At 36.7% G+C, this 14,190-nt stretch overlaps 2 protein-coding genes across 3 annotated transcripts; both read left to right on the top strand.

Annotated features, from left to right (window-relative positions):
- The first annotated feature begins 3,063 nt into the window (after positions 1–3,063).
- hmx3a (H6 family homeobox 3a) lies at positions 3,064–5,487 on the top strand. Of its 2 annotated transcripts, none has more exons than XM_056476969.1 (2): positions 3,064–3,654; positions 4,040–5,487. In XM_056476969.1, the coding sequence occupies exons 1-2, from the start codon at positions 3,369–3,371 to the stop codon at positions 4,645–4,647; spliced, it is 894 nt and encodes a 297-aa protein (XP_056332944.1). In that variant the 5' UTR covers positions 3,064–3,368; the 3' UTR covers positions 4,648–5,487. The 2 variants fall into 2 exon arrangements, with proteins under 2 accessions (XP_056332944.1, XP_056332945.1); XM_056476970.1 differs by having other exon boundaries at positions 4,043–5,487.
- A 6,283-nt stretch (positions 5,488–11,770) lies between these two features.
- Positions 11,771–13,808, top strand: hmx2 (H6 family homeobox 2). The gene is made up of 2 exons (XM_056477325.1): positions 11,771–12,166; positions 12,936–13,808. The coding sequence occupies exons 1-2, from the start codon at positions 11,902–11,904 to the stop codon at positions 13,481–13,483; spliced, it is 813 nt and encodes a 270-aa protein (XP_056333300.1). The 5' UTR covers positions 11,771–11,901; the 3' UTR covers positions 13,484–13,808.
- Positions 13,809–14,190: the final 382 nt, after the last annotated feature.

Below are 14,190 nucleotides of genomic sequence, written 5' to 3' on the forward strand. Positions count from 1 at the left end.
GTGCCGGACATTAATGCACTGAATGAAAGAGCATGCAGTGGTCATTTTCTGCAAGTCGGTTAAACTGATCAAGGGATTTAAAGTGGTAAAGTTGAGTGTGGTAATCATGGTACTTGGAAAACATTCTTAGCTGATTTACATTTATGCATTTGGCATAAGCTTTTATCCAAAGCAGCTTTAAGTGCATTGAGGTAATGGATTGATTTTTTTTTTTCAATAATAATTCTGTAATACAAAATAAGTGTGAGTGTGAATTAGGCCCCTAATTAAAATACAATAAACAAAATATACCTTTTAAATTATTAGTAAATCCAGTATTTATTATTATTTATATTATTTTGTGATTTCGTTGTTACCAATGATCCAACAGGCGAATACAATCCAAGAAGGTTTAGAATAGCCGCTCGCCCATTTTTCACCGTGTGGTACTTTTCGATATTATACTCATGTCTTTTATCACAATTTCGACCAGACGAGAGAAACTCACAAGATATCAAAACAAAAATCTATATATAATACGTGGGCAATTACAGCGCCAAGTTAGCGGCATCGGGTCATTGTCACCGCGCGGCGAGCTTTTCTCATCTCCCGGGGTCGTTAGACGATGATGGATGTAAACCTATAAAGTATCTAAACTGGACCTTTTAACAAACCATGAGCAATACTATCATTTCTTTAATAGAACCTGCTGACCGTGTCATTCCGTTCTGCCATTTGTCATTTTCCCGGTGAAATAATCAATAGCTCCACGCTCTGAAATAAATAATCTAAAAGTCGGGGAATATTATATCTTCCCACCAGGCAAAGAGACACAACGAGCCGAAACGAAGACTAATATGAAATATCTACACATAGCCTACATTGCACAAGCCCCCAATAAAGGCTAACACTGATTCTAATAGCATACATGTTTGCGTCCATCATTCACGGATAAAAGTCTATGTGAACCGCTTGTGCGATGTTTAGCTACACAGAATGATGTAGGCCTGCCCTCGACTCTCTAAATATTGTTTTGATAATAAAACATCTGTATCATTATATTCACCAAAAGCATGAGAAAGAAGCATTGGGTTTATAACAGATCATTTAAATTTATTTTTAAAGAAGAGACCTGCTATCAATGTGTTATTTTACTATTAAAGATTTGTTTCAATTATTTGTACATTTCAAGCTCTTCATGAAACCCGAAATTATGTCATGCCTACCTGATTAACTTTGTGGACAGAATCCTCTCTAACACCTGATGGCGCTAGGGAACGACTTATTTGATCCTATGATAATAAATGTCAATTGAAGTACACATTAATACAAACGACTGTATTAATTGCCTCATGGTAGACCTTTAATTCTTTTTTCTGGCGGAAGTTTAACACTTATTTTCCGCGTTACAAAATCTTCCTAAAACATCTGTGGATAATTCCTTCACAGTTCCATATTAAACTTTTTAAACACATTAGGACTAATAATAAAATCCTTTTTATATGAAATTAAATATCGTATTTTGTTAAAATTTATAACTATAGGGAAAACTGTGGTCTGTTTTGTTTTGTGACTTCTTTTAATTTGACCAGCAAACAATAATTATAACGTGACAGCAGTTTTGAAGATGTTGCAAACATACGTTGTAGTCTTGTAGTCTTTATATATGCTATTAATAATAATAATAATAATAATAACAATTATTATTATTATTATTATTATTATTATTATTATTATTATTATTATTATTATTATATCATAACCACTATAATATCAACTGGTTAATTACTAATTTGTTTACTTTTTCAGCAGCGGGTTTGACTTGACTGAATAGACTTGAAGTGTTTTGCAAGTATGCAGTATCTCATTTTAACCCGCAGAGAGCGCTCTCACCTCGTTCAATCAGTAGCTTATGGCGTCCAGTTTAGTCTTGATAATTATAGAAATCTCAATAATCGTTGTGATTTTCCAAAGATTAAACCATCACCATCATCATAAAATGTATAAAATTTACTTCTATACTATTTACTATGCACTTATTGATTTTTTTTTTTTTTTGCTGTTCCCAAGCAAATTCAGCATTTATGGTCCCTAAATGTTTGACCCCATGACCTACTAGTCTAATTTATGTTTGTAAAGACTTCGTTTAATTTTATAGTTTACTTCATTTTAAAGCATGTTAAACTGTGAAGTAATAAGCCTGCTTAATTCTGAAACAGTCATTTCAGTTCTTATTTCCAACTCTGCACCGCACCTATCCATAGCAGCCTAAACAAGGTGAAAAAGTAACAAGTCGAAACCTTCTAAACAGTAATATTTGAATTCATATTTAAAATAGTAATGTTTAGAATTAATTAATTATTTAAATATTCTGATATATCCTATTTGGGTACTTAAAAGGCCCGTAAAAATGTTAAGCCTGATGCAAAAAAATATTTAAAGTTGATCAGTATTTGGACACTCTCTTTAATGTAAAAAATTGTTGTCTGTAGTATAAATAAATATATATTTCATGATAGAATATTATACTAAGATTGTGTCACATTTTATATTGCTTGTAGGTTTTCCAAAAAATAAACGAACTGCTACTAATTAATCGTCATAATTGAGTTTATTTGATTATTTCGTTTATTTTTTAAGTTTGTTTTAACTTATTTGTTTAACAAAATATTACAACATCTAAAACATTTTCTTCATATTTATTGGTGCAGTTCCATCCCTCTACGCCTAACTAGTTTTATCCTATGCCTACAGATGTTTATGCCCCAAAAAGTCTGTATAGATCCTAGCTTTTATTGAGATGCGCTGATAAAAAGTCAAGTTAGACTTTGCGATGCTCGTGGCCTAAACCACCTTTTTGCTATTGCCTTCATCGGCGCACCGCTTGAGCTAAATCCTTGTTCCTTTGTGTTAATGGTCCGTGCTCATTTGCCACCTAATTGGACTATATAAGACCAATAACAGGAGAGAACTCTCAGCCCAGCAGCCAACGCGAAGAGTCTGGGAGGCCCCTCCTCTCTCCCGACTCTCCACTTCCCATCTCTCCCTTCATCCCATTTGCTATTGTACGTGCCCAATCGCCGTATACTTTCTGCATTTAACTCGGGTGACATTTTTATTTCATCATTAGCATCTGGCGCCAGACGGACACGGTGAGCATCATTTTCACCAAGGAACTCTCAGAAGATGATCAGCAAGATTAATATTGTTTATCTCGCCCCGCGTTATTGTCTTTCGTTTTAACGTCAGTGCTGACCGTAAACAACCGCGTTTAAGTTCCCACTGCTGGGAGAGTTTACCAAGGACTTTTAAACTGTTTAAAGATTTTCCTTTTCGACGCGTTTTTAACGATTTTTAAATTATAGTATAATCCCGATTTTCAAGCCAACATGCCCGAAACAACACAGGATACATGTGCTTCAGCGAAAGACTCTCCATTTTTCATTAAAAATCTTCTCAATTCTGACAGTAAGCCGTCAAAGCCCAAGCCTATTTTGGCACCCACTAAAGCAGGACTTGATGGCAGCTTCTCGCTTTCTCAGGTTGGGGAAATAAACTTTCCTCGCTTTGAGTTACCCACCCAGCGCTTTGCGTTACCGGCTTACCTTGAGCGTGCCTCGGCGTGGTGGTACCCGTACACACTCAGTGCATCCGCGCACCTCCACAGAACAGAAGGTAAGAGTTATTCTCTAATAACTGCTTTTTTGAGTAATCTGCGCTGTTTTTTTATGTATGATAATTATTAGCGTGATTCTGATATTAAATATTGGTGCATAAGCATGCACTGAAGCAAGTCAGTCTATAACTTGTTTCCCGACAGATTATAAATAATATAGGCCAAGCATCAAAGATAACAGTAGCTGTTCTCATTTTTAAAATATGAAAGCTGACATATTTTAGTTTAAAACGTAGGGTTGAAGTTTGAAAACACTGAGATTTTGGACAGTGCGAATCACAATTGTTGGCACCTGTCATGTAGCAAAGTGACGCGACCTGTGAAACTTGATATGAATATGTTTCTGAAAGAAAACGAATGCTAATTTGGCCTCTATTACTGTAGCAGCACAGAAAGCGAGGGATTCTTCACCGACCGCAGGCACCGACCGAGATTCTCCCGAGCTTGTGCTTAAATCAGACCCAGACGCCAAGGACGATGAAGACGACAACAAAAGTGGCGACGAGATTGTCCTCGAGGAGAGCGACACAGAAGACGGTAAAAAAGAAGGCGGCATGGACGACTGGAAAAAGAGTGATGACGGCGCTGACAAGAAACCTTGCCGGAAAAAGAAAACTCGCACGGTGTTCTCGCGGAGTCAGGTGTTCCAGCTGGAGTCCACCTTCGACATGAAACGCTACCTCAGCAGCTCGGAACGCGCGGGCCTTGCTGCCTCCCTTCACCTCACAGAGACCCAGGTGAAAATCTGGTTTCAGAACCGCAGAAACAAATGGAAACGTCAGCTGGCCGCAGAGCTGGAGGCCGCCAACTTGAGCCACGCAGCAGCGCAAAGGATTGTGAGAGTGCCCATCCTGTATCACGAGAACTCGGCCTCTGAGAGCACCAACACAGCGGGCAACGTGCCCGTAAGCCAGCCGCTGCTCACTTTCCCTCATCCGGTTTACTACTCGCACCCCATCGTCACCTCCGTGCCCCTCCTCAGACCGGTTTGAGAGGACGACAGATGTCTTTTTCTATGTAACTATGTAACTAAATTTTACAGAGACTCGATAGAGGGAAAGAGACAAAATGGGAAAATGAAACCAAGAGACAAAGCTATTTTTGTTTAGAAAATACAAAAAAAAAAAAAAGAAAAGAAAAAAAATGTACAAAGACGCACTATCATGCATTTGAGCCCGACGTTTTTTTGTTTTGTTTTACAACTCATAAAAATACCCATTAAACTACACATGAATAAGGCTGTTTAGAGGCCTGTATTTCTAATGTTGATGTTGGTTGGTGGTAAATTTCTGACTTTGTTAATTCACTTTGTCATTATTATTATTATTATTATTATTATTATTATTATTATTATTATTATTTATACCTGCTACGGTTTATCTGTTTATATAACAAATCAACTTGTTCAACTTGTTGACAAAGTCTTTATACACACGGTTAAGTTTCTTTACAGCACCGAAAACACATACACACACACAGCCCTGAACACGGATGTGCAATACTACTGTGTATGATCTGTATATTTAGACAACATTTCTATTCTTATTTTAGACACATTTTCTTACCAAACATTTCTTAGGTTAAGAAGTTAACCGTAAAAACGATTTGACTGCTTGGTCCCGCGTTCAATGGACAATCATATATCTGACAGATATGACAGTTAAACTGAAGACACAAACACGAAGAATAAATACTTTTACTTTTATCTATATTATTTACAGATGTATATGTACATGTACAGATATAACGAACCAAAAGGAAAGGTGTCATTTGTACAGTAATAGATACGTTCTTTTTTACATTGTATTGCTAAATTCTGTTGTGAAATAAACGAAGACTACTGAAGTCAACATGTTTTGTGTGACTAACCTGACGTTGTGACACGACTGATGGGTTGAAATATGAAAAACGGTGCTTTTTCATGGCTCACAATTCAGTTTTTCGAACAGCCTGTATATATGAATATGCTGCATAAATCACAGGCATACATACATACGTACATACATACACACACACACACACAGAGACAGACAAAAATGAGATCGCGGAGGAGGGTCAATGGAGAAGGCACTTGTAACAGTTTCACAAATATATGACATTAATTGTATACATTTATATATGTACTTATATATGTACATTTATACATTATATATCCATTTAAAGCATAACAACTATGCATAAGGGGATGCAAATAAATTAATATGTAAACAATTTATTAACAATGAATAAGTGGACTAATTAGTTTATCTGTGACTGGTGTATTTTTACTGCGCTTTCTTAAAAAATATATAAATATATATTAAATTCGTCTATTATTCGTCGAGTAACGGCATATTTTAAGAATTGTAAAATACGATGAGCTAAATCCACTTTGCAGCAAAACCGGAATTGTTTCACTTAAGCCTCAACAAGCTGAAATAGCCATTACCATCTCAATTACAAGCAGGTGCACCTTTAAAACTGGTGGACACAACAAGGGATGTTTTGCAAAATCACGTTGTCAATAAGACCGTATAATTATCTATGAGAGCTGGCGATATTGCATTAAAGAGTTTACCTCTCTTTGTCTGTGCGTGTGTGCGTGGAGTGTGTGTGTGTGTGTGTGTGTGTGTGTGTGTGTGAGAGAGAGAGATAGCACGAAAAGTAACTCATATTTGTCTTGTGAGACTCCATAACACGGTGTTCAAAAGCGAGTTGGCTGTTGCTAAACTGAATTCAATTCTAGCTGTATGCAAACCTTAATTAACTGGTAATAATCGTTGTTAATTTATTATTGACTTAGGTTCAAAAGGTTAGAAAACAACAACATTATTTTGATTACCAACGACATCTGTAATTCTAAAATTAAAAACAACTTTAATTTAAAAAGGTCGGTCTTAAATTTCGTTGACTTAAACTCTTGACTCTGTTGACTCAAACGATAATATACTATTTTCAGAAATGTTTAAAGAAAATCTTTTAAAATATTTTGATTTTATTTTTAATTTAAACTAAATTAAATAAATTGCCCCTAAATAGAAATTGTACAGGCACATGTTGGTTATTCCGTCATGCGTGTGAGTAGCCTATTCACCGAATTAAGGAATTACTCACTACCAAATGTTGAGGCAATGAAATAATATTAACAATAATAACAATAATAATAACAACAACAATAATAATAATACAAATAATATAATACAAAAGCACTGCCCAGCATTGAGAGAACTTTAATATAGGTCAGTCAAGCTCATCGACAAGCATTGGTCTTCCTATTGCTCTTCCTCTATAAAGTCGAAATCAACTCTCTGCGTTGGGTCTAAGCACTCAGCCAAGAGCACATTCAAATAGCCTACCGCCGCCTAATAATCATAACTCCTATATTGACGTATAATATAATGCAAGCGCAGCACGAGCCCATTACGGTGAATTAATAGATCGCAGAGGCATTATTGCCTGTCGAGTATTGATCGGCTAACGTCTGTAAAATATTGTTTCAAATCAAGGGCATTGTTAACAGTTCTTTTTTCCTGTTGGCTTACTGATGACCTTGATCCACTGTCATAAACTGAAAAAAAATTATCACTCGATAATTTCCATTTGACCATATCTTTATGCAAAGATGGGGGTGGGGGTAAACAGACAACATACTCTCAGCGCATTAACATAGACGTTAGAAGAGTCTGGATAAATAGTTCAAATAGCCGGCTAATTTAACAGTCCCCTCCCCTCATTTGTGTTCATAAATCACTTTTTGTAAACGTGATTATTCCTATTTACGCATTTTTTTTCTTTGTGAATCTGACGGGGTTGTCAGGTCATCAAAGCTTGGGCTATTCAAAAATGACGGAACGGTGATTTAACAATTTCGATAAAACACGATACGTCTATTTGGCCGACCTCATATTTTCAAGCGGAAAGGATTGCAGCTCACAGCGTCACAGGATGAGACTGACAAAATGGACCATCATCTGCCCTATTGAATTATCTTTCGCTGTGTAGGGAAAATGTTTTTCAGCGCTCCGCAAAGTACATTTACCCACAATAGACGGCGAGAACGTGAACTCAATCCTGCGTATAACGCTTTAGAGGAAACTGGCCTATCTTTGCTTATTACTTTCTCGAAATGTTTTGGTGTTATTCGGGGAAAAGGATATCTTTTTTTGATCCACCTTTCCCATTTGCCTTTGTGATTGAAAGCGAGCATCAGATTTTCATCAAAGTTCTATTAAGTGAAACATAGGTTGCGGGGCAGCCTCTGATTGAAACAGTTTAAATTTTAATTGTGTTTTTAATTTGACATATAGTTGCGGAGAGGAATGACACCACAACGCCGAGGGGCGGTCGATTCGCTTAATTTCTCCCTCAGGGATTGATGAGTATATCAGAGCAGTAGATTGGAAACCCATTAAGACTCAATGGTTAGGTTGTTAATTGGATCTTGATGAATAGAAGCCCTTGGTTGAACTATACTGATCCAATCTTCTTGACTTTCTGTTTTCCAATAAATTACCCAATTCATTTCCCAGCCGTAGATTACATAAATTGTACACCTCCAGGGCTTGAGCTTCCCGCCTGCTCTCTCTCTCTCTCTCTCTCTCTCTCTCTCTCTCTCTCTCTCTCTCTCTCTCTCTCTCTCTCTCTCTCTCTCTCTCTCTCTCTCTCTCTCTCTCTCTCTCTCTCAAACCATTTGAGAAAAAATAAAAGACCAGCCTCAGAATCTTGAATGAAAATCGAAACATAATCAGCGTTTATACTTAGAAAATTTATTGATATCATTTTCTCTGGTAATTTCCTTATCTTAAAGTTGGACATGCCATATATCATAATACACACGTGTAAAGGGCCCTTTGTTTAATATTTATCGAAGCTTGATTTTCAGATCAAAGGCGCCCATGACTTCATCTGTCTTTCTAGCAGAAAGCATTTTTACCAGAGCTCGATGTGTATGTTCGGTCATTACTGTCTGCCGCAGCACGTGCCAAAAAAAGCCTGTTCTGCCGGATTTGAAAGATCTTTAGCTTTGTGAACGCAAGACCGATTGTCCCATAATGATTGGGTGTTCATCACGGTAAACCTGTCTAGGTATTTGCAAAACTTATAGATGTTCTGTTTGTATCGTGGTCAATAGGCTAATAGAAACAACTTTTTGGATTTTTGCACACTATAAAACATTAACAGCTGCACATCAAAAAAAAAAATGATAATACTGCTCCCTCCTCCCCAAACACGAAGAATATAACACCGCGAGGGGCCTCCATTTCTGGTGTATTGTTTTTGTTTAATATGTCTAAACGGCCTTTAAGCTATCCAGCCTCGGCTGACAGGCGCAGCATATAAAACCGGCTCTTTAACGATCATTGCGGATTTCACGCCTTATGTGAATGCGCCATAAATCGTTGAGCCGCTGTGAACTAGACACTCATATTTTACGCACTAAATGGCTATATGTGGGCATATGGTCTCTCACAATAGGTCTCTTTAACAACCGTTCCAAACAGAGTTGCAGATTGTGACAGTTCAACCACATCGTTTCCATCATCGTGTACATATAGCGCACGTGTCGTATTTGCTAGACCAAACAAATATCTTCTAGATGTTTATGTTCTAGTCACACGTACTGCAAATGAGAACAGACACTATTCAAAATTTTCAGAGGTTCATTGAAGAACATTCCTCTTATTTATGTGGCTCTTTTTGGATTAGGCGTTATACACTTCTATTAAATTAATGTTCCAAAACATTAATGCCATAAAAGAAACACTTTTGGTTCACCAGAGAACCTCTGAATTCTTGAAGAAACTATTTCTGACTAAGGAGCATTTGAGAAACCCAAAGAACCTTTGTGGAAAATAAGTTTCTCCATTACTGTTAATAGTATTGATTATAGATTCTGACTATGAAGTATAACAAATATTTTACTTTAAAATGAAAATGTTCAAATTTGAAGCATTTTTAACTGCATGCCCAGTGGCCCGGTCTATGTGGTTGGGAGACCCATGTGTGCAGGGCATTACTCCCGACCTTTGAAATGTGTAGTCGGGATCGCTCAACCCTGGCTCCCTCTGCTCCATTAGGTGTCCGCGCGCTGTCACCACGACAAAGCCAGAGCATTTGTTAAGTGTCGCCCGCCTTTAGAAAACGCTAACGAGACCTAATGTGGCAGAGCCACAGCTGCCCTCGAGACACGAGTCAGGGGTGGGGCGAGCGCGCCCACCCCCCAATCAATTAGTCAATCAATTAAACAGAGTCCTGCCCGCTCTAGCCGGCCCACAGAGGCAGTAGATTAGCCCACCATAATGATCAAATTAATTCTTAAACGGAGATAATGGACGTGGAATGAGTTTATTATTTTCAAGAAAAATGAGAGAGGATCCATTATTAGTTCCTTGACTGTGTGTTGGATTATTTGACCAATTTGCCATTTATAGCACAAGCCTAGTGGAATTTAAAACGACTATTTAATAAGATGCATGATTTTAAGCTAAACTATGGATTCAGATGACTTGTAATCACTTCGGGGTTGGTTTAATGTTGGTTACTGATAAGCGCGTGAACTTGAAAGTACTTGAAATGCCAAAGACCAAACAAAGACCACCAAACAGTGTCGTAATCACAGTCTACATTATAATCTGTTTAAAAAGGATTCTGGATGAGTTAATCATACTGAATTGCATTATTGAGTGACACGTTATTTTTTCAGAGGTATAGCCTGTTCACACGAGCTTCCAATACAAGTCAAAATCTAGTAAATATCAGTAAATTAATAAAAAAAATTCGTTATCTTGTAAACAGCTAAAATATTATGTCAATATGGGAGCAGGAAATTACTGAAATTAGAAGCAATAGTAATTATAATTTATCAAAGTGGGAAACCAGAGGCATGTACATGACATTGAATAATTATCCATCCAGTAGCTCACAGAAAGCTATTAAAACGATTGTTGTAAATTCACCTTAAAGTGATATTCTGCGTGCAAACGAGCGCAAGCAGGTAAGTTGTGGGGCAATAACAAAACAATGTTGACCATCCCTAAGCTAGATGCTGACAGGTAGCCTACTTATGTTTTTTTAATTCACAATTGTCTGTTAAGGACTACATTTGACACTACTCATCAGTCATCAAATCGTATGTGTATATTATATAATTTGCAACATATCTGAGCACTTAATAATTAAATAACCTGTTTGTTACTGGAAAGTATTAATAAAATTGGCCTCTCTTGCAACTGTGGTTCATAAACACCCACCATGGTAACACACACGACACACAAATAATATAACGAATCCTTAATTATAACTACAACTAAATAACAAAATTAAGCTAATTTCCTCAAACATAAGGTGTCAATTTTTATACTAATAATTTACAATAATTTACAATAAATATTTTGCCTTGTGCGCACACACACATTATATATATATATATATATATATATATATATATATATATATATGTATATATGTATATATATATATATATATATATATGTATATGTATTATATATATATATATATATATATATATATATATATATATATATATATATATATATATATATATATGTATATATATATATATGTATATATATATATATATATATATATATATATATATATATATATATATATATATATATATATGTATGTGTGTGTGTGTGTGTGTGTGTGTGTGTGTGTGTGTGCGTGTGTGTGTGTGTAAGCAGTAATTAGTAGTTTTTTTATATAAAGCTATAATAGCTATCTTACTGTAAAATTACATATTGTCTGTAAAACCTGAAATGAAAAAATAGATAGATTGTATATATGGCATGGTGAATCAAGAACAGCCAAATAAGAGGTTTGTTTTAATGCATGTTTACATTCCTCGCTCTTAAAAATCACTGAAACTATACATTCTTGTGGTGTAGCCTAATGATTTGCAACAAATTAATCTCCATCGAGCGTTCAGCACTTTTTGTTAGCCACTGAGAAACTCAACCTTCATAAAATTTGAAATTTCCGGGCGCGCTTTGAGCGCGTGATTGGCCAGCGCCGGTCTTACCTACATGCAAATGAGGGCACGTTTCACCCGCCTTGAGACCAGAGCGCGTGGAAGTGGAGAGGAATGCATTCGAACACATTTGAGCCCACGAAAAACAAGTTTTTTTTTATCGTCCCAACAGCTACAAAAAACATTTTTAAATTTGAAGAAAAACACTCTTTATGTGTAGCGGGACGTATTACTTATCGTTTTTAGAACATTTTTGAACTGTTATGAGGCGAGAATGAATAATTCGGAGGACAGCGGAAGCAAGTGCTCGCCTGCCCCCATTTCAAGTTTCACAATCCAGTCTATTCTGGGCACCTCAAACGACGGAGTCCGGTCAGCTGGAAAGGACAGTCCCAAATCCCAGCCGAGGAAGCGGACGTTGTCCGTGTCATCGGAGGATGACTGCAGCGCCGGAGAAGACTCGGGCGACTGCTACTGCTCTGAGCCTGGTGTACCAGAGTCCTGCAACCCGCACCAGCCTCTGAACTTCTCCTGTCTTGGTGAGTGACGTTCCCATCGGTGTTATTTTATTTAATGTTTTTCTTGCTCGGGATAGACATTTCTGTTGTATTGTTGTTTACAGTGAAAGTCCCCTTCATAAGTGTCGCACTTCAGAACCGCTAAATATAAAACCCAAATTATTATTTTTGTCTCAATGGCTGTCTTTTAAATGTTGTCCCCATTACCTCCACTGGAAAAAAAAACTCCAGTAGTGTTTTAACCGACATATTATCGCGCCTCGGTGAACAGGGGAAAGGTCAAATAATTAACCGAATTTAATCGAGTCTGCTAATTGATTATGCCGGCTTTCAGAGGCAACGCTGCATTTCGTCAATTGAGCGTTAAATGTAACACGATTTAATTAATATCGTGCACCAGTGCTAGTCATATTGTATTGTTTATTTAACAGAGCACTTGTAACCTTTCAACAGTCGATCAAACAGTCAGAGTTCACATTTAATGAACTCTTGTGTAAAGTATCGAGTAATGGCAATGTTTAGCCTAATAGAAAAAAAACACCGAGTGAATTTGATGATGGACGAGAATTTAAACCACTTTTTTTCAGCCATGCTAAAAATAAACGTGTTTGCAACCATTTATTAAATGCACTAATGTAGGCACATTAGTTATGCACATTGTTCACAATGAAGCAGGGCCGCTTTATATAATTATTAATACATCTGGGTGGATGTTATTTTTCAAGCTGTGATTTTACAGCACAGTTTGATAATGAGATTTGTGTGTGTCTATGCGTTGCATTGGTTGCAGGTGCCACAAAGGGACTTCTACCTGTGCAAGATGGGATCGACCGCCGGCCGCATTTGACACCAGCCATACTACCGGATTACAAAGAGGAGCAGGGGCGAGCATGTAGCCAAATGTCTCCCGTTTCTGAAGACAGACAACGCGACGGGCCGGACAAACAGAACAACTCCGCGAAGAAGAAAACGCGCACTGTTTTCTCTCGGAGTCAGGTTTATCAGCTCGAGTCCACATTCGATATGAAACGCTATTTGAGCAGCTCCGAGAGAGCCTGTCTCGCCTCCAGCCTGCAGTTAACGGAGACACAAGTGAAAACGTGGTTTCAGAACCGGCGAAACAAATGGAAGCGGCAGCTCTCTGCAGAACTGGAAGCTGCGAACATGGCGCACGCATCGGCGCAGACTTTGGTTGGGATGCCCCTCGTTTTCAGAGAAAATTCGTTGCTCCGGGTGCCGGTTCCGAGGTCCATCGCTTTTCCAACCCCACTGTATTATCCTGGAAGTAATTTACCAGCTTTACCACTATACAATCTTTACAACAAGATTGAATATTAACTTTTACGCACAATGAAAATTCCTTGCAAAAGGATGACACATTATTACACACGAAGACGTACAAAATACACATTTAAACTATGTTTGACGATATTCATGTCTATTTATACCTCTTTATTTGATGAAAAAATATATTTCTTATTATGCAGCAATTAAACGAGTCTATGTGTAAAACACAAAAGCAACACGGTTCTGTACATGTCCTATAAAATACACCATGTGTATAATGATTATTTTGTACTTTTATTTAGATTTTTGTCCCCCGATTAACCAGTTTTACACATTATGAGGACTGAAGCATTGAAATAAAAGTGTAATCATTCGATCCCTGTCTTTAAAATGAAATTATCTGAAATTCGGAAATAACATTCTTCATTGATATAATAACAATAATTATTATCAATTATGTTTTGTGTATTAAATGCAGTATGGTATTTTTTTAAACCGAGGTCTTTAAAATACACAATGAATGACAGCATTGCAAACTTTAAAAATGCAGTGGTTTGGTATATTTTATGTCTTCATATATATATATATATATATATATATATATATATATATATATATATATATATATATATATATATATATATATATATATATATATATATATATATGTGTGTGTGTGGAATATTTTATTTATATTATTATGTGAGTTTAAGTTTTACCACAATAGCAGAAGGCCCAAACGATCATATAAATCACAT

Source organism: Danio aesculapii, chromosome 17 (genome assembly GCF_903798145.1).
Source record: "Danio aesculapii chromosome 17, fDanAes4.1, whole genome shotgun sequence".
In the NCBI taxonomy this organism is placed as follows: Eukaryota; Metazoa; Chordata; class Actinopteri; order Cypriniformes; family Danionidae; genus Danio; species Danio aesculapii.

Coding starts and splice junctions, on each gene's coding strand:
- hmx3a (XM_056476969.1), top strand. CDS start 3,369: ATGCCCGAAACAACACAGGATACATGTGCTTCAGCGAAAGACTCTCCA. Junction 3,655..4,039: donor GCACCTCCACAGAACAGAAG/GTAAGAGTTATT, acceptor CTATTACTGTAG/CAGCACAGAAAGCGAGGGAT.
- hmx2 (XM_056477325.1), top strand. CDS start 11,902: ATGAATAATTCGGAGGACAGCGGAAGCAAGTGCTCGCCTGCCCCCATT. Junction 12,167..12,935: donor TCTGAACTTCTCCTGTCTTG/GTGAGTGACGTT, acceptor CATTGGTTGCAG/GTGCCACAAAGGGACTTCTA.